The sequence below is a fragment of the Osmerus mordax genome, chromosome 1 (assembly GCF_038355195.1).
Source record: "Osmerus mordax isolate fOsmMor3 chromosome 1, fOsmMor3.pri, whole genome shotgun sequence".
NCBI lineage: Eukaryota > Metazoa > Chordata > Actinopteri > Osmeriformes > Osmeridae > Osmerus > Osmerus mordax.
Window position 1 is genome coordinate 1,209,810 of NC_090050.1, and position 18,951 is coordinate 1,228,760.

An 18,951-nucleotide genomic window follows, 5' to 3' on the forward strand; every position below is an offset into this window, starting at 1 on the left:
CCACTAACCACTAACAGACCAAGCACTCTTCAGTTTCCTCAAAGTTATTGAGGCACATTCACCTGTATTTGTAGGTTAGGCTAGGGCTACTTCCTGTATTTGTAGGTTAGGCTAAGGGTACTTCCTGTTTTTGTAGGTTAGGCTAGGGGTACTTCCTGTATTTGTAGGTTAGGCTAGGGGTACTTCCTGTGGTACATCAGAGTGCCAAGAAAAGGCACTCATGTCACTAATTCAAAGGTTCTTAACCACCAGAGGAAAAAACAAGCATGCATGATAATAACAATAATGCATTTGTTTAGCAGAGAGTTATTGACCCCCGGTGGGCGGGGCCGCCTGTATGCCCTAAAGACGTAAGTTTAGCATTTTTCTCACGTTATTTTTTTACTTTGATAGAAGATCCACGTTATCTGTCTGTCAAAGGACTTTCCAATTAACAAACAAGTTACAAGATTTTCAGCCCCGGGACTCTGTTTAGTGTGAGTTTCATCGCTCTTTCTGGCAAAAAAAACCGAGGTGCAAACATACTGTAGCTGCATGCAGCTCCCACAGCCAGTCCTCTCTCACACGTGTGTGGGTGGTCATGTGACACCAGCACTTTGTTTTTACTGTGTCTTATCTCCCAGTTATATCTCTTATTAGTAGCACCTGTGATGTGTCTGTGTCTTTCAACAGGCTCTTATTTGCATGCACATTCAAATGTTTTGGTCATTTTCAGTTTGTGTTCCACTTTTTTCTGACATAATCTGAATGCTTTGAAGTTCATGTTGACACTCAGTCTGAAACATGCAAGTAAAAACCCTAACAATGTACATTTAGTCATTTAGCAGACACTCTTATCCAGAGCGACTTACAGTAAGTACAGGGACATAAATTACATTGTGTCCTTGGGAAAGGCACTTCACCCTACTTGCCTCGGGGGAAAATGTCCCTGTAAAAAATGCTCTCCCTGTACTGTAAGTCGCTCTGGATAAGAGCGTCTGCTAAATGACTAAATGTAAATGTGTGGGCCTGTGTGTGCATGGGCAGTTCAGAAAGTGTTCTTTTGCACATTCTGTTGTGTTGTAGATTTTGTTGTGAATGGATACAATTCTGAACCCGTTAATCTCCATCAATAATCCATAATGACAGGGAAATCATGGTTTTAGAAAATTCATGAAAAGTTAAAAACTGAAATATATCATTTACATAATTAAGAATATCCTTTGCTGTGGCCCTCCAGGTGTTAGGCAAGTCCTGTTTGCTCACAGACCACCCACTCTCCTTGGGATGTGTTTGTTTGCTTTGCTTCTCCTTGAGATGTGTCTACAACTTGATTGGAGTTCACCTGTGGCAAACTGAATTGGTTGGACATAGTTTACAAAGGCACAGACCTGTGTTTATAAGGTCCCTCGATTCACGCTGCATGTCAGGCCTGTTTAGGGAGGCCACGCCTCCGAGTTAAAGCCATGTAACAGCCTGCTTGGAGTTTACCAAACAGCCTTTAAAGGACTCAGAAAGCATGAAGAAAATATGGGACATAAATGTTACTCTTTGGGCAGAATTCCAAGCGCAATGTCTGGCAAACACCAGGTACTGCTCATCACCTGACTAGCACCGTCCCCACAGTGAAGCCTGGCAGTGGCAGAATCTTGCTATTGAGGTATATCTCAGCTGCAGGGACAGGGAGGCTGGTCACAACTGAGGGAAGGATGAATGCATCCAAACACGGAGAGGTCATGGAAGATGACCTGCTCCAGAAAACACCTCAGACTGGGGCGACAGTTCCCCTTTCAGCACGACAACGACCCGAAGCACACAGCCAAGACAGCCTGGAGTGACTTCAGGACAAGTCTTCCACTCCTGGTTTCTACACACATACGTAAATACCAGGCCCAGTTTCGCTTGCTTCTGCATGCTCCCCAGGTCCAGTAGACCCTCTGCTCACTGCCACATCTCACCACATCCTTTGATTGTCAGTTTCTGGCAGCCAGTTGAGGCATCACAAGACAAGAAAATGTGTGGAGAAGCTGCCAAAACGATAGTTTTCAGAGCTGGATTTACCTGTAGTATTACAAGTTCCTCGACTGCATTCCTAAACAAACAAATGCATGCAGGAAAACCAACGCTTGATGCAGGTGTTATCATGGATTACACACAGACGGATGAGCGAGGTAACTCAAGTTCACTATCAAACACAAGGCAGCAGCACAAACCTTAAATCCCAAAACGAAACAACACACTGACAAAAACGATCAACAAACTGGGACCAAGACTGAGAAGAACGACTAAGACAACAAGTAGAAACAGAATACAGAAGCTTTAAAGGCTTGTTAACAAACGCAACGATCAGGCCAGGAAAGATAACCCAAGACATGGCAATGAAGGTGAGGCAGTTTGAGCGGGAATCTCATCCTCCTGTAAGTCAACAAGGAGAACACAGAGTCTGGGGGACATCTAGTGGAGAAACACAACACCACATCCGTTGTGCTGCCGTTGGGAGTCTGCCACACCACGATGAGACCAGCCATGGCCCAGTCATTGATCACTTTGCCACTTGGTGCGACAAATCTTGGAAGGATGTGATCATAGACTTCAGAACTCATGCTTTGATCTATGATACTACAATCATACGATTTCACATTGATGAAAACCATAACAACTAGGTTTTTTTCTGGCTTTTATAGAATCAATCTTGTCCTTTTCCCTTGGATCATGGTTTGGTACCTGTTTTGTGTGCGTGTAGCACTTTGACATGAACTTCTTGAGAGTTCCTATATTTTAATTAAATGTTTATACTACAATGATACTTGTTTTAAAGTATCTGTTTTGAATATCCGGTACTATCAATAAACATGGTCCAAATGCTTTTCTTTTTTTTTATGGTACTTGTTTATTTAGGGGTAGATCATATATATCTATCTATCTGTCTATCTGTCTATTTATCTGTCTGTCTGACGCTCTGCCTGCCTGCCTGCCTGCCTGCCTGCCTGCCTGCCTGTCTGTCTGTCTGTCTGTCTGTCTGTCTGTCTGTCTGTCTGTCTGTCTGTCTCATAAACAAGTAAAGTTTAAAGCCCTCATGTAGCCAGTATTGATAAGAAGAGGCAGGTCAAACGTCTTAATCATACCTCTTCACCGTAAGGGGTGTGTCTGTCCGCACATAGAATATAGAGAGTTTGTGTTTTAAATAGCACTACAGCATTAATTGTCTTGGAAAGGAAAGGAGTGTGAGCGGTGTGTGTGCACTGAGTGTGTCTTCACTGGAGTGTGTGCACCTGTTGTTCCACAAAAGGAAAACTGTGGTGACGAGGGCACTCCCTGTAAAGAAAATAAAACCTTTACCACGACACAGCAGTGGGCTGTGTTGCTTCACTCACATCGCCATGCTCAACTGTTCCTGTCTCCTGTAACAGAAGACCTGCTGTAGAAAGACTCAAGTCGTTCCAGAACAGTAAGAATGGTCCATGTTTGGTAGTATGCTGCTTTACTTTTTTAGGTACAGGTGTTTGGTGAGACCAGGCCTGACCTAATCTTACAATACCTGTATGAACCCAAATAGCCCCTGAATGCTTGGATCAGGTCTGGATGTTTGTGTGTGTGTGTGTGTGTGTGGGGGGGGGGGGGGATGTATCTGTATGTGTGTGTGTGTGTGTGTGTGTATGTGTGTATGTGTGTGTATGTGTGTGTGTGTGTATGTGTGTGTATGTGTGTGTGTGTAGGTGTGTGTGTGTGTGTGTGTGTGTGTGTGTGTGTGTATGTGTGTGTATGTGTGTGTGTGTGTATGTGTGTGTGTATGTGTGTAAGTGATCTCAGAGATGGAAAACACTCCTTTTACTTCCTCCTGGCTTCGCAAATAAGATGAACAACATTCCTTGGCTCTCAGACCAGGATATGGAACATGTGATCCCTCAGTCTCCCCAACCATCTTTATAATCTATCTGTCTATGTCTCTCTATCTCTCCATCTAGCTATTTCTCCATCTCTCTATCTATAAATATGTCGTCTGACTCCTCAGAGGCAGGGATGTTGTCTGTCTTAGAGCCACACAGTGGAATCTTGGTTAAACAAACATTAACACTGGGCATGAACTCAGCAGGTTATGTAATAGGTTCTGTGTGCCTCAGGGGGACTTGGAAACAAACATTTTCATGTCATGATGTCATAAACATCTGGGTTTCTGGGAAGTACATGGGCAAGAAGGAGAATTCTGATGTTCCATTTGGGATGAGTCAATATGGGTTGTGTTTATTCCCCTGACTGGATGTTTGGTGGTTTATTTTCTTTATCATGAAAACAATGGATGGTTGTTGAAATTGGTTCTTCATGTTTAAGTGTAAATTAATTTACATTTACATTTATTCATTTAGCAGACGCTTTTATCCAAAGCGACTTCCAAGAGAGAGCTTTACAAAGTGCATAGGTCACTGATAATAACAACAAGATAGCCACAAAACACTGCGAGTAGCCAAAACATGAAGCATACATTGTGAACAACCAAAGTAAGTGCCAAAGGGAAGAACCATAAGAGCATGTAGTTAAACAAGTTACAATTAAACAACATGAACTGCTATAAGTGCAAGTGTACCTGTGGAAAAAAAAACAAGCAACAATAATAAAAACAATATATCACAGCGAGTACAAAAAATTTAAATCAGTTACCACTAACCACAAGAACAACAAGTCTCTGAGCAAGAGTCATTGTGATCCTTGAGGAAACTAACATCGGGTCAAGCAAACCATTCCTAAGTACCGTTGTACTCCCGGAACAAGTGCGTCTTGAGCCTTTTCTTGAAGGTGGAGAGACAGTCAGTGTCTCTGATGGAGGTGGGGAGTTGATTCCACCACTGGGGGGCCAGACAGGAGAAGAGCTTGTGTTGGGACAGGGTGGTCTTGAGCGGTGGGACCACCAGGCGGTTGTCTGAAGAAGACCGTAGGTGACGGGTGGGGGTGTAAGGCTGCAGGAGAGACTTGATGTAGACGGGTGCAGTCCCGTTCACTGCTCGGAAGGTCAATACCAGGGTCTTGAATCTGATACGGGCCATGATAGGTAGCCAGTGGAGAGAGATGAGGAGCGGGGTAACATGGGAGCGTCTGGGTAGATTGTAGACCAGGCGGGCCGCTGCGTTCTAAATCATGGATGAAGGGGTCACCGTCGCAGATCCCAGGGTGATTGAGAGATCGTGGGAGATGGAGGGTTTAGCCGGGATGATGAGAAGTTCTGTTTTGGCGAGGTTCAGCTGGAGGTGGTGCTCGGTCATCCAGGCGGAGATGTCTGTGAGGCAGGCCTCAATCCTAGCTGAGATCCCCGGATCGGTCGGGGGGGAACGACAGGTACAGCTGCGTGTCGTCAGCGTAGCAGTTAATTAATTGTAATAGCATATATGTAGCCTACATTTGCAAACAAGGGGTGTCATTTATTTAAATTGTTCTTCATATGAAAATAATGAAGTATTTTGTTTTTGGTTTTGTTTTTTTTAAGAAAAAAATGTATATGATTGTGGTTATGTTGACTTCAGTTATTACAATTAATATACGCACGTCACTAGGAGGCGCTGATAACAACACAATGATGCATGTGCATTAGAGACGTAGGAGAGTCTACAACGGTGGCTCATGTGCACGCTTAAATTCAGTTACTCTTGAGTAAAATAATTTGTTACTAAGTCTTTACGTGTGTACAACCCTGCTTTACATTACAGTCACCCATGTAATTTATGGTCAGGAAATGCCTTAAAAAAACGTCTTTAACATTTTGAAATAGTAGATACTACAAATAGCCTAGTATCTAGCCTACCACACTGATGCCATGGGGTGGCGCAAGTGTCCTCTCCACCAGCCCAGCCAGAAGGCAGCAGCAGTAACGGACACACGCTTCATTCACACCAACTTTCTCATCAGCACCAGTTGTATCGAGTTCTGACCAGCCCGAATAGAAATCGTGTTCCTTAGTAGACGATCGCCGTGCTTGGCATTTGGGAAAGTCTTCTAAACTCGTAGTCTGCGCATTTAAATCAACTTTTGTAGGCTTTCTGCAGGGCAATATTGGAAAAACCTTTGAAAATGACTCCTCTTTTAACTTTGTTGTTGCTATTTTTGAGGACTTTCGAGTCTCGTCAAATTGTCTCTGGCCACGCAGCGCTGAGTAAGGAGAGGACCGCCCTAGGCACAGAGTTGAACCGGGAGGCAGGTGAATTGACCCAAGAGGATTTTGCCGCATGGGTGAGTCCTCACCAGGGTGAATCTATCACGATAAAGGAATCCACATCTCAGAATTTCGACATCTACCCCAAAAGAATCCCCCGAGGCGCCAAAGATGGGAGCCCAAAGAAACGGGACCAGAATTCTCCTCATAATTACCGACACCCTAGACCTTATGATCCGGACGGTTACTTTACAACACCTAACAGCGCACATCATTCCGATGGTGTTGTGAACTTAGTGGCCCGGGGAAACTCCTCTAACAAAGGAACTGTGCTCCTTCACAACCCACTCTACCCCGTTACCGAGAGCTCCTACGGGGCTTACACGGTCATGCTACTGGCTCTCATCCTGTTCGCCGTGGGTATAGTGGGAAACCTCGCGCTCATGTGTATAGTGTGGCACAATTATTACCTGAAGAGCGCTTGGAACTGCATCCTGGCCAGCTTGGCTTTCTGGGACTTTCTGGTGCTGTTCTTCTGCTTGCCCGTCGTCATCTTCAACGAACTCACCACGAAAAGGTTGCTAGGTGACCTCTCGTGTCGTCTAGTGCCGTACTTGGAGGTAAGAGAAGTGATCCTTTGTCAGCAAAAATGCAAACGTTATGCAGAAACCGTAGGTGGACTTTCGGACAGGTGCGTCATGTGCAGGTGTTTATAAAAACACCCAGACCATTAAAAGAATACTACAAGTTAAAAGTCTAAGTAAATATTACAATTACTATACTACATATTGTACAATAGCATAATAACTAACGTTCCAGCAATTCTTTGGGCGTATTACCTAATAAGCCAATTTCTACATTCTGGGAAATACTACAGTTACACACTGTTTATCCAGAGTAGGCCTATGCCATACTTCAAGTTTAAACTGTACTTAATGACTGGATGGGTGTGTAAGTAGCTAGTAATTGCAGTATGTGCACCATTGCCTGTGTATATAGTTGTCTGTAGACTGAGTTAGTAGCCTGCCAGCCCCTCACTGTGTCTCGGCAGTTAGCTCATTGTTATGCTAACGAGCGCCTTACTTTAATTGTTGAAGGGGTGTGCTTAACTAATTGATGGCATTAGACTCTTGCTGGAGGAGGGGATTTGGGGCCAGAGTGACCTCGATAATGATAGGCTGTGCTCTCTTTCTACCAAGCCCAAGAATAGCTAAATTTCCATATATTTTACGGCATTCGTTTTTTTTCATAACGGCACGGCAAATTATCGAAAAAGTAAACAAAGTTTTGTAAAGTAAAGCGTTTAACTATTGGACATTGGATAATGATTGCCTACTCGGCCAATTCAGAGTAATACAGTTGGATTTTATGACAGTCTTACATTTCCTTGAGATAGTTGCAGGAGTCATTTGAGGTCAGACAGTTCGTACTGTATGGGCAACTGTACTTCTGCGGGATTTACAGTGTATCAATGTTTCTTTTGGTAGAATAATCTCTGATGATTTATTTCATATGTCCCTTCTCCTCTAACTACTGTCTGGTCTTTTATTAAAATGATTCACCCCTTCTCTCCATTCTCCATCCTCCCTGCACTCTTTTTCCTACCTCTATACCTCCCATAACCTCCCTCCCTACCTGTTCTCCTTTTGCCCTTCTCCTCACCCCTGTCAAGGTCACCTCTCTGGGCGTGGCCACCTTCAGCCTGTGCGCCCTGAGCATCGACCGTTTCCATGCCGTCACGGCCGCCCCGCCCCTCCGCGCCGGTCCGCGCGTGGAGCCCTGCCAGTCCATCCTGGCCAAGCTGGCCGTGGTGTGGCTGGGCTCCATGCTGCTGGCCGCGCCCGAGCTCCTGCTCTGGCAGCTCAGCCAGGAGACCCTCAGCACCCTGCCCTCCGCCCGCGACACCACCCCCCGTCTGGGGGCCCTCGCTGGGCTGAGGGCCTCCAGGGACGGAGGTCCTCTTGGGGGCGTGCAGCAGCCCCAGCCGGGGGGCCCCCTGGTGGACATGTGTGTCCGCAGGCCCTCCTTGGACCTGCCGGAGTCGGTGTACTCCCTGGTGCTAACCTACCACGAGGCGCGCATGTGGTGGTACTTTGGTTGCTACTTCTGCTTACCCTTGTTGTTCACGCTGGCTTGCCAGTTGGTGACGAGGCACGTGGCGGCGCAGGAGGCGCTGCGGAGAGGAGCCGGCTCCGGCGGCACAGCCGGCAGTCGCTCCTCCTCTTCCTCCTCGTCCTCCTCGTCTTCCCTGAAGAACAAGCAGCGTGTCCGCTGGGAGCAGCGTTTGAGCTCCACTGTGGTGGCGCTAGCCGCCATCTACGCCGGCTGTAACCTGCCCGAGAACGCCTGCAGCATCGTCCTGGCGTACCTCTCCGCCCCTGTCTCCACGGCCACCGAGGCCCTCCTGGCTCTGATTGGCCAGTTCCTGCTGTTTGTGCGTTGCTCGGCGACGCCGGTGGTTCTGCTGTGTCTGTGCCGCTCGCTCGGCCGGGCCTTCATGGACTGCTGCTGCTGCTGCTGCGACGAGTGTCTCCCAGACGCCTCCTCCTCCACCTCCGCCACGGCCCCCTCCACCTCTGCCTCCGCTCTCTCCTCCCCCTCGTCCCTCTCCCCCCCATCCCTCTCCCCCCTCTCCCCCTCCACTCCCTCCCCCAAGAAAGACAAGCTGAAGATCGTGTCTGGGACTTCACCAACGATCTACTTTGACAAGGCGAAGGACGCGTCCTCTGTGCTGGCTATCGGTACTCCCTGCTGAGGCCAAAGGCCTCTAGCTCGGCCCCAGCCGAGGGCAGCTCAGCTGGGGACACAGTCAGGAAGCTGCCCTGCTCCTCCATCTTCAGGCCACACTGGATGGACCGGGTCCACATAGAGAGGCAGCCTGCTGGACGTTTTGGGCCCAAGTCTTTTCTAGAGAGACGATGTTCAGTAGTTAGGGTTACAGACTTGCAGTGAATGAACACTCTCTTCTATGACTTTGGTTTGTTCTGTTTGGTTTGGCTTTGAAATGTATGTAGATATGTCAATCAAAACTGTACATTTGTCGCTGAATACGAGGAAAGCTGAGCTCAAAACTTTGATCAACCACTAGTTTTGAAAGGTCACTGACTTTTTTGTATGAGTTTTTATGAAAAAAAGAAAACAATTATGTTGGCCAGCTGTGGGTCATTTAAGCAGAGTTGAAGAAGTCAAAGGGACTGTACTGTGGGCTGACTGTTCTCTTTCCGCATGCCTTCAAGGAATCTTCCAGAACCCAAGGAATGTGAACCAGTGACACACGGCGTCAAAGTTTGTCATAATATTCATCACTGGTGATTCAGTTTACAGTCAATGTTCTGTTGGGGTTTAATCAGTGAACTCAACTCAATCAAAAGACTTTCGCTTAAACAACTCAATTCATGTTGGAGTTAACCCTCATGAATGTATCAGTTTTTAATGGATGTGGGAATAATATTAATTGTCTGGGTGTGGCGTTTCTCAATCTTTTGTCCTTCAAGACCCACAAAACCATTTCAGTCTTGAAACAACATCAGATACGGGACTGTGTCAGTCTATTTCTTGTTTTTCAGTTCTAAGACGGCTTTCTGTAGCCTAGCAGACAGGGAGGTCAGACCACTAGAAAACTATGGTAGCTATTTCTCTTTTGTAAGATTTCTAACATCTACTAAACATACTATTTTCACATATCATGTAGCGAGGTTACAGCCAATGCATTTCGAACCAGTATTCAACAACAAAGTTTATAAACCTTTGAAACTTTGAAACAAATTATGTAAGAAGAATGTTAATATGAACTGGAAAAGCTTGTTACTTTACTTTACACAAGATGTGAGTTTGAAAAACTGTTTACAACTTTGTCTCAATCCAATATACATATACGAAGAGATACCCCCTCACCTTCATGTCATAGGAAAATCTAAACTGAAAAACAATTTTCTCACAAACTGTGTAAATGCTAATATTACTCAAATATGATATTACACCTGGCAATGGTAAGTACCCTGGCATTGTGAATATATGTCGCTACCTGTGAATTCAAAATAACATACTATATTTAGTAGAGATGTAATATAGATAGTATATTTTTGGTAATTTTTGTTACTCAGTTCTCTACCCAATAAACTCTGAGGCTGACTGAGAATGTTGTCATGTTTTCTGGTCGAAGAGATCATCGCTGAGGGAAAACATTCCCTGCATGAGCACTTCAGTATGAGGTTAAACAGGCTACTATGTCTGCACGCACACACACTCCCTCACACATTTACACAGACACACACACTCACGGACACACAGACTGTTACAAACGACCTCAGTCTCTCCCGCTCACTCGGTCTCTCCCACACACGTACACACTCCCACCATGTGTTCCTCTCTCACAGAGAGACAGCGGGGCTTCTTCTCCCAGCTGCATCTGTCCTGTGTGATGCGTCCCAGCTCCCTGAGCTGAAATATTTGTCCTCCCACTTAGTTGTGCCTGGGCCTGGAGAAAGGAATGAGGGGAACAGCTCTCATAAGGCCAGCATTGTCCCTAGCTGCCCTCCCCTTCCCCCACCCCAGCCAAAGCCCCCTTGCCGCATATCAATAGCTGGCCACCAACTCAGTTGCCAAGCTACAGTCACATTTGAGCCCCCCCCCCCCCATTGGTCGGCCAAAAGAAAGAAGTGAAGTTGGGGTGGAGGAATGGGGGGGTTGGGGGCACAGTGATCAAAACAACCCGGCTGCACTTTCCCAAAACCCCCTTGGTTTCTCTGGTGGTTGCTGTGGCAACATGTGCAGGGGGTGGGGGTGTTGGGTGGGGCTGCGGGGTTCTGTCAGCTGCTCTGTGAAGCCAGACACTCCTCCCCCACCTGCACCACCTCTAACTCTCTTACCCTCCTGTCCAGCCCTCTGTCTCACCCTCCTGTCCAGCCCTCTGTCACATCCTCCTGTCCGGCCCTCTGTCTCACCCCTCCTTCTGTCCAGCCCTCTATATCACCGTTCTGTCCAGCGCTCTGTTTCACCCCTCCTTGTGTTCAGCCCTCTGTCTCACCCTCCTGTCCAGCCCTCTGTCTCACCCTCCTGTCCAGCCCTCTGTCTCACCCTCCTGTCCATCCCTCTGTCTCACCCCTCTTGTCCATCCCTCTGTCTCACCCCTCCTTCTGTCCAGCCCTCTGTCTCACCCTCCTGTCCAGCCCTCTGTCTCACCCGCCTGTCCAGCCCTCTGTCTCACCCTCCTGTCCAGCCCTCTGTCTCACCCTCCTGTCCAGCCCTCTGTCTCACCCTCCTGTCCATCCCTCTGTCTCACCCCTCTTGTCCATCCCTCTGTCTCACCCCTCCTTCTGTCCAGCCCTCTGTCTCACCCTTCCTTCTGTCCAGCCCTCTGTCTCACCCTCCTTTCCGGCCCTCTGTCTCACCCCTCCTGTCCAGCCCTCTGTCTCACCCTCCTTTCCGGCCCTCTGTCTCACCCCTCCTGTCCAGCCCTCTGTCTCACCCTCCTTCTGTCCAGCCGTCTGTCTCACCCTCCTTCTGTCCAGCCCTCTGTCTCACCCTCCTTCTGTCCAGCCGTCTGTCTCACCCTCTTGTCCGGCCCTCTGTCTCACCCTCCTGTCCGGCCCTCTGTCTCACCCTCCTGTCCGGCCCTCTGTCTCACCCTCCTTATGTCCAGCCCTCTGTCTCACCATCCTTCTGTCCAGCCCTCTGTCTCACCCTCCTTCTGTCCAGCCCTCTGTCTCACCCTCCTTCTGTCCAGCCCTCTGTCTCACCCTCCTGTCCAGCCCTCTGTCTCACCCTTCTGTCCAGCCCTCTGTCTCACCCTCCTGTCCAGCCCTCTGTCTCACCCCTCTTTCTGTCCAGCCCTCTGTCTCACCCTCCTGTCCAGCCCTCTGTCTCACCCTCCTTCCCAGCCCTCTGTCTCACCCTCCTGTCCATCCCTCTGTCTCACCCCTCCTGTCCAGCCCTCTGTCTCACCCTCCTGTCCAGCCCTCTGTCTCACCCTCCTTCTGTCCAGCCCTCTGTCTCACCCTCCTTCTGTCCAGCCGTCTGTTTCACCCTCTTGTCCGGCCCTCTGTCTCACCCTCCTGTCCAGCCCTCTGTCTCACCCTCCTTGTCCGGCCCTCTGTCTCACCCTCTTGTCCGGCCCTCTGTCTCACCCTCCTGTCCGGCCCTCTGTCTCACCCTCCTGTCCGGCCCTCTGTCTCACCCTCTTGTCCGGCCCTCTGTCTCACCCTCCTGTCCGGCCCTCTGTCTCACCCTCCTGTCCAGCCCTTTGTCTCACCCTCCTGTCCAGCCCTCCATATGCTTGTTGCACTTGCAGGAGGGGACATCTTTGAAAAAGGTTAATTAAGATGAGAGACTCCATCTCTCTCGTTCTCTTTTTCCTTTCACTAAACTTGTTTGTTCTTGCCAGCCGTTGTACTCCGTTGCTAATGAAGTACTTTTAAAGTTGAAGAGTCTCCTTAAGTAGGTTCATGTGCCAGAACCTAGTCCCTTGATGCAGACTAGGAGGACAGTGGAAACAGTGTATTTGTGAGGTGACCCACATGAAACGTGGGGTTGCTTTCTTGTAAGCTGTTAAGTAAACAGGTTTTTAGCCAGGTCCCAGCCTTTGGAAAACACTTGGATGAACATTCTGGAATGGCCACTTTGAGCTCTTCAACAGGTTGAGTGGAGACACTCTGAAGAAGATTTCAACAATGGCTAATCAGTTTTCAGACCACAGAGCAGCAAGGAAAAGCTGATTTTTTGTCAGGAACACAGTCAGAAAAAGCATGGCAGTGATTATTTTTGTATTATTATTTTGAATTAAACTTCAAACAGAACCTGGGGCCTGTTCCATAAAGCCTGCTCCAAAACTCTTGGATTAAAGTCCCAAACCTGACTTGAATTATCCTTACAAATCAGTTGGGGCTAAAGAGGTTCCATAAAGGCCAATTATAGTTCAAGCAATCTGACTAATTCAAGCCAGATTCAAGTAGTCAAGATAATTGTGGGTGCACCCTATTCCTAAGCAGCCCAAGAGGTAGAACATGGATCATATGGATCCACCATTGCAGAAAGCAATGTTCAGGCCACGTGACCTCTCCCTGAGAGTAGTTCTCTGTAAACTGAGTACTATGACAGCTCCTTCAGGCGTTGTCAACATAAGGGGCTTAACCTCCTTTTATTACATACAGTGTAGCCCAAAATAGTTTTTTGAGCATTATGTAATATAAACATTACATTGGATTTTTATGTTTGTCGAAAATGACAACCTAAATTTAACATAAAACATTAGGGGCTCAAGCCCCCCCCCCCATATGAACCATATGAAGCTTGCGCAAGTTCAGTCAGGCAAGACCGATCTCTGCACTCGGGCTTAATCGTAGCGTACACTACTCATTCCCCCCGCTAAGAACGCCCTACCTTCCCCCGTTCTCTGGTCGGGCGGTCACTGTGGTTCAGGTCGATTAGCGCTCCCGCCTATCAATTAATGGCGTCACATGATCCGTGCCTTTAAATATGAGTCTCTCCCTGTGTAGTTTGTTCATGCTATCAAGTGCGCGACCCTCCACCACCCCGTCGCCGCCCGGTTCCTGTCTCAGTCTTCGGCTCGATTGGTCGTCGGCTGCCGCCACCGCCAGCAGTGTCTGGACTCCGTGGGGGATTCTTCTTCGGGCGTTGGACAGGCGCCCGTTGATCTATATAATTCCCCGTGGGGTTCAAGCTCCAAACACCATAGGACATTTATTAGTCTGTAATAAACTTCTTTCACTCATCCCAGGTCTCTCCTGATTGAAATGTAGGTTGTCCTTTTTCATAGACCTTTACTCCATTGATTTAAAAAAACATACACCCACTTAACACATCTAAGTTTACTTTGTTGACACTTAACCAATAACTTGGTTAATGTATTGGGAAAATAGAAGATAGAGGCATGGATTTTGGTTTGTTTTCGCAATTGTACTGTTAACTATTTATGTAACTATGATCATTCTATTGGGATAATTTAGGGATGAGACACATTTTATTTAGCAAACTCATATCACAAACTACCATATAAGTAGAACGTAGGCTATTTAGGTTTGTATCATTCTGAAATCATTGTTCATCATTGTATAATGTATGTATAGTGTAAGTACATTTCTATAAATGTAGGGCTACATTTTTAACTGATAGTGGTTAATAAAGTAAAATATGGCTTCATAGCCACAAGGTCCATGGTAAATCATCTCTTCCTCGTCAGGTCAGTGTTACAGGAACGTCTGTTTAAGCAACAACACAGGCTAAGCCTGACAGTTAGCCTGCCCCGGACCAGGCTAGTTTTGCAGCATAAGTTGCCATAGTTACTGAGCTTGAATTACATTGGACTGTCTTTACGGAACTAAATCAACTGGAAATGACCAGTTTGACCAATGACCAATCAATCTCATTGCTAGTCTGTGTTCAGTCAGCCAGACTGATATCCATGATATCCATATCCTGACGGGGAGGCTACAGGTGGTGAGAATCGGTGACCGCACCTCATCCACACTGATCACCAACACAGGCACCCCCCAGGGCTGTGTGCTCAGCCCTCTCCTGGTCTCCTTGTTCTCTCATGACTGTGCGGCAACTCACAGTTCCAACCTCTTTGTTTAGTTTGCTGACGACACAACCATCGTGGGCCTCATCTCTGACAGTGACGAGTCAGCCTACAGAGAGGAGGTTGATACCCTGACATCATCCTGTCAGGACAATAACCTCTCTCTCAACGAAAGCAAGACTAAGGAGATGACTGTGGACTATAGGAGGCGGCAGGAGGAGGAGCATGCACCCCTACACATCAACGGATCCAAAGTGGAAAAGGTCAGCTGCTTCAGGTTCCTCGGGGTGAACATCAGCAAGGCCCTACGTAGTGTGGTCCGTTCTGCTGAGTTCATCATCGGCAGGAAGCTCCCAGCCCTACAGGACATCTACCACACACGACTTATAGCGCCGCCTATCGAGCTAAGCCTATGGGCTAAGAACACGGCAATGGGTGATATGACGCGCGCTGCCTGAGTGCCATGCCTGAACCTGCTTCGCTCATTTTAGTATACTGTATTGTTTATTATTTTGTATATTTAGGAGGTTTATTATATTATATGTTAGCTTATCATAGGTGTAACCTATGTTCTGAGTACTTATATGTCATGTTATGCCAGGTTGCTTTGCGTTGTCTTGTCTTAAGAATTTCACTGCCCAGTCTTACCCTCTGTTGTTCTGTGCATCTGACAATAAAAGACTTGAAAATCTCAGAGCAGTTGGAGACTGATAGTTGAGTTTGAAGGCCCAGGTCTCTCCCTGATCTCTAGGGTCTGGTCTCTCCCTGGTCTCCAGGATCTGGTTTCTCCCTGGTCTCCAGGGTCTGGTCTCTCCCTGGTCTCCAGGGTCTGGTCTATCCCTGGTCTCCAGGATCTGGTCTCTCCCTGGTCTCCAGGATCTGGTCTCTCCCTGGTCTCCATGGTCTGGTCTCTCCCTGGTCTCCAGGGTCTGGTCTCTCCCTGGTCTCCAGGATCTGGTCTCTCCCTGGTCTCCAGGGTCTGGTCTCTCTCTCTGGGTCTCCAGGGTCTGGTCTCTCTCCCTGGGTCTCCAGGGTCTGGTCTCTCCCTGGTCTCCAGGGTCTGGTCTCTCCCTGGTCTCCAGGATCTGGTCTCTCCCTGGTCTCCAGGGTCTGGTCTCTCCCTAGTCTCCAGGATCTGGTCTCTCCCTGGTCTCCAGGGTCTGGTCTCTCTCCCTGGGTCTCCAGGATCTGGTCTCTCCCTGGTCTCCAGGATCTGGTCTCTCCCTGGTCTCCATGGTCTGGTCTCTCCCTGGTCTCCAGGGTCTGGTCTCTCCCTGGTCTCCAGGATCTGGTCTCTCCCTGGTCTCCAGGGTCTGGTCTCTCTCTCTGGGTCTCCAGGGTCTGGTCTCTCTCCCTGGGTCTCCAGGGTCTGGTCTCTCCCTGGTCTCCAGGGTCTGGTCTCTCCCTGGTCTCCAGGATCTGGTCTCTCCCTGGTCTCCAGGGTCTGGTCTCTCCCTAGTCTCCGGGATCTGGTCTCTCCCTGGTCTCCAGGGTCTGGTCTCTCTCCCTGGGTCTCCAGGATCTGGTCTCTCTCCCTGATCTCCAGGGTCTGGTCTCTCCCTGATCTCCAGGTTCTGGTCTCTCTCCCTGGGTCTCCAGGGTCTGGCCAGCAGGCTGTCTCATGACTGGGGTGCATCCAGGAAATCCACCTCAGGTGAGAGACCTTTGTTTAGGGTCCACATCATATGCTCTTATGATATTAGGGGTTAATTCATACTATAGGCATGTGTGAATGCCTGTATGTGTGTTTGTATTGTGTGTTTTTGTGTGACTGCTTGGCTGTATTTGGGCCTGTGTGTGTGTATTAGCGTTAGGGTTAGTGTGTGTGTGTACATTCGTGACTGTGTGTGTGTGTATGTGCTGCACTGTGCCCAGCCTCTCTCTGTTTTGGTAGCTGCTCCATCTTGTTCCCCATCGGCTCCCAGCAGACTCAGGAACCCTCCGCATCACACGTTACCACGCCGACGGCCTCACAGCCAGTGTGGAATGCAAACAGAAGCGGCTCTGAGAGCTCCAGATCTCCAGGGGTCTGGGGCAGGAACGTCTGGGGTCAGCAGGCCAGGAGGGCATCGCCCTCTCAGCCGCCTTGCATCCCTCCTGTCAGCAGCACAGAACCAGCCCAGCTGAGTCTGTCACGGGCCTGTCTCCGACTCTGTAGGGGAGGAGCTGGACCGGAGTTAGCCCAGCGGGGGACCGAGCTGGACCGGAGTTAGCCCAGTGGGGGACCGCTTGTGAGAGCGGTTCTTGTTGCAGTCATGGTTGGTACCAGCAACGCGCCACAGGGAGGTCTTCCTCTTTGTGAGCTGTTTGGCTTACGGTTTTGTCGACATGGGAAACATCAATAAAGCTTTCACAAGTCAACACGGAGGTCTTTTACTTTCTGTGATTAACAAATACTGCATTCATCGAGTCCCATCACTGATGCAAAGCTTGACTAAGTGAAGCAAAGTCAAGAACCGACATCTGAAGGAGGCCTCGGGGGAAACTCTGGCTAATACGACTTTTAAGATGACAAATTAAATAAACAGTTGGGGACAGACAGGATTCCAACCAGTCACTGGTGTTGTGGATGGAACAAAGAACAAGCTCCTGATCTGTTAGAGCTCTTTCTATCCTTGAGGGCTGTGTGTCGCTTCACTGCATGGGCGGGACTACAGCATGTGTGTGTGTGTGTGTGTGGGTGTGTGTGACAACAAAAGTGTGAGAGCGACACAAAGAGAGAAGGAGGAACGGAGGCCTGGCGTGGGAGGGGGTTCTCAAGATGAGAGGAACAATTCCCATACTTTTCCCAAGCTCCTCTGCACTTGAAGCGTGAGAGGGAAACCTAAATATATGCTGCCCTCTGGTGGTTACAACTAAGAACAGCAGGGCTATAGGCGCTAATCAAATTCCTTGATTAGAGTAAATATTACAACAACAAAAGAAAGTTAAACCCCTTTATTTAATGTTCATGTATGACTAAACTCTTCAATCGTGGTCATACTGATCTTGACTTTTGACTATTTGGTGGTAAAGCTCTTTTTGTCCCTGGTGGTGAAAAACCTTTGAAGAAACGTGTGAGTGATGTGTCGCTCTGACATATAACTGCGTCTGACTGAAGTACTGAAGTACCCTCCCCTGAACACACCCAGGTGACCACTGCTTTGGAGCTGGAGTTTAGAAGTGTCAGTTGAGAGGTATTTTGGTAGATTTACCAATTAGTGTAAGCCTTTTAACATTTGAATTAGTTGGTAATTTCTAGTTCTAGGTTGTCAAGCGGCCTTAGGCCTACTTATATCAATATCACGTCATGATGTGTATGCTAATACTAATGAGTGACCATGTTTACTAGGTGGGAATATGGTTTACATTTAGTCATTTAGCAGACGCTCTTATCCAGAGTGGTTTATTTATCATGTTTAAATATTCTTAAAATAACAGCAACATGATTGTCATTGAAGAGGGCCGTGTTAACAGGTGTTCATAGAAAGTAAACCGTGCTTATTGTTCCGACGAAAACGATCTGCATCCGACCCCACGTGGCTGGGAGTGAAAGGGAGGTTCTCCATTGGGCTCTCGTGGCACGTGTGGCAGCCCTTAGCTAGCCGGGCTAGCGGGCCTGCTGTCTTCAGAAAGGGTGTTTGTGCAGTCCACTCGTCTGGCACCAGGAGTCAACTGAATCTCCACAAAATGCCCAGCGCTCGAAGGAGTCAACTGAATCTCCACATACTGCCCAGCGCTCGAAGGAGTTAACTGAATCTCCACATACTGCCCAGCGCTCGAAGGAGTCAACTGAATCTCCACATACTGCCCAGCGCTCGAAGGAGTCAACTGAATATCCACATACTGCCCAGCGCTCGAAGGAGTCAACTGAATCTCCACATACTGCCCGGCGCTCGAAGCCACTGTTAAATTCCCTCCCTGACTTCATAACGAGGATGACGTAACCGTGACGACAAACTCCTGTTTCTGCTGCAAACTGTTTTTTGATGATCCTACCCACGTGTGTGGACACGTGGGTAGACAATGTTATAACGACGTTGGTATGATTCATATTAATTCATATAAAACAAAACAGCTCCCACCTTACAGATACATGAAATTCAAATGCAAAGAAAAGCATACACACAAACAAGACAAAGGTGCATCAAATGGCATAAATTGTGTGCTTTTCATTACATCTGTGCTATGTTTTCAGTATGATTTTTATATTGCATTGTCTGGTTCAAATACAACAATACAGCATTCATTTAGCTTTTTAATAGAACATTAATGGATCCTTAGAAAATCCTTCAGTCTTAATAACTGACTAGATTTG

At 47.9% G+C, this 18,951-nt stretch overlaps 1 protein-coding gene across 1 annotated transcript; it reads left to right on the forward strand.

Annotated features, from left to right (window-relative positions):
• Positions 1 to 5,971: 5,971 nt before the first annotated feature.
• gpr37l1a (G protein-coupled receptor 37 like 1a) lies at positions 5,972 to 10,239 on the forward strand. The gene is made up of 2 exons (XM_067235672.1): positions 5,972 to 6,738; positions 7,791 to 10,239. Exons 1-2 carry the CDS (start codon positions 6,037 to 6,039, stop codon positions 8,871 to 8,873), a joined length of 1,785 nt encoding a protein of 594 aa, XP_067091773.1. The 5' UTR covers positions 5,972 to 6,036; the 3' UTR covers positions 8,874 to 10,239.
• Positions 10,240 to 18,951: the final 8,712 nt, after the last annotated feature.

Excerpts from the sequence above, each read along its gene's own strand:
- gpr37l1a (XM_067235672.1), top strand. The coding sequence starts at position 6,037 with ATGACTCCTCTTTTAACTTTGTTGTTGCTATTTTTGAGGACTTTCGAG. Across the intron at positions 6,739-7,790 it reads GTCTAGTGCCGTACTTGGAG|GTCACCTCTCTGGGCGTGGC; the intron begins GTAAGAGAAGTG and ends ACCCCTGTCAAG.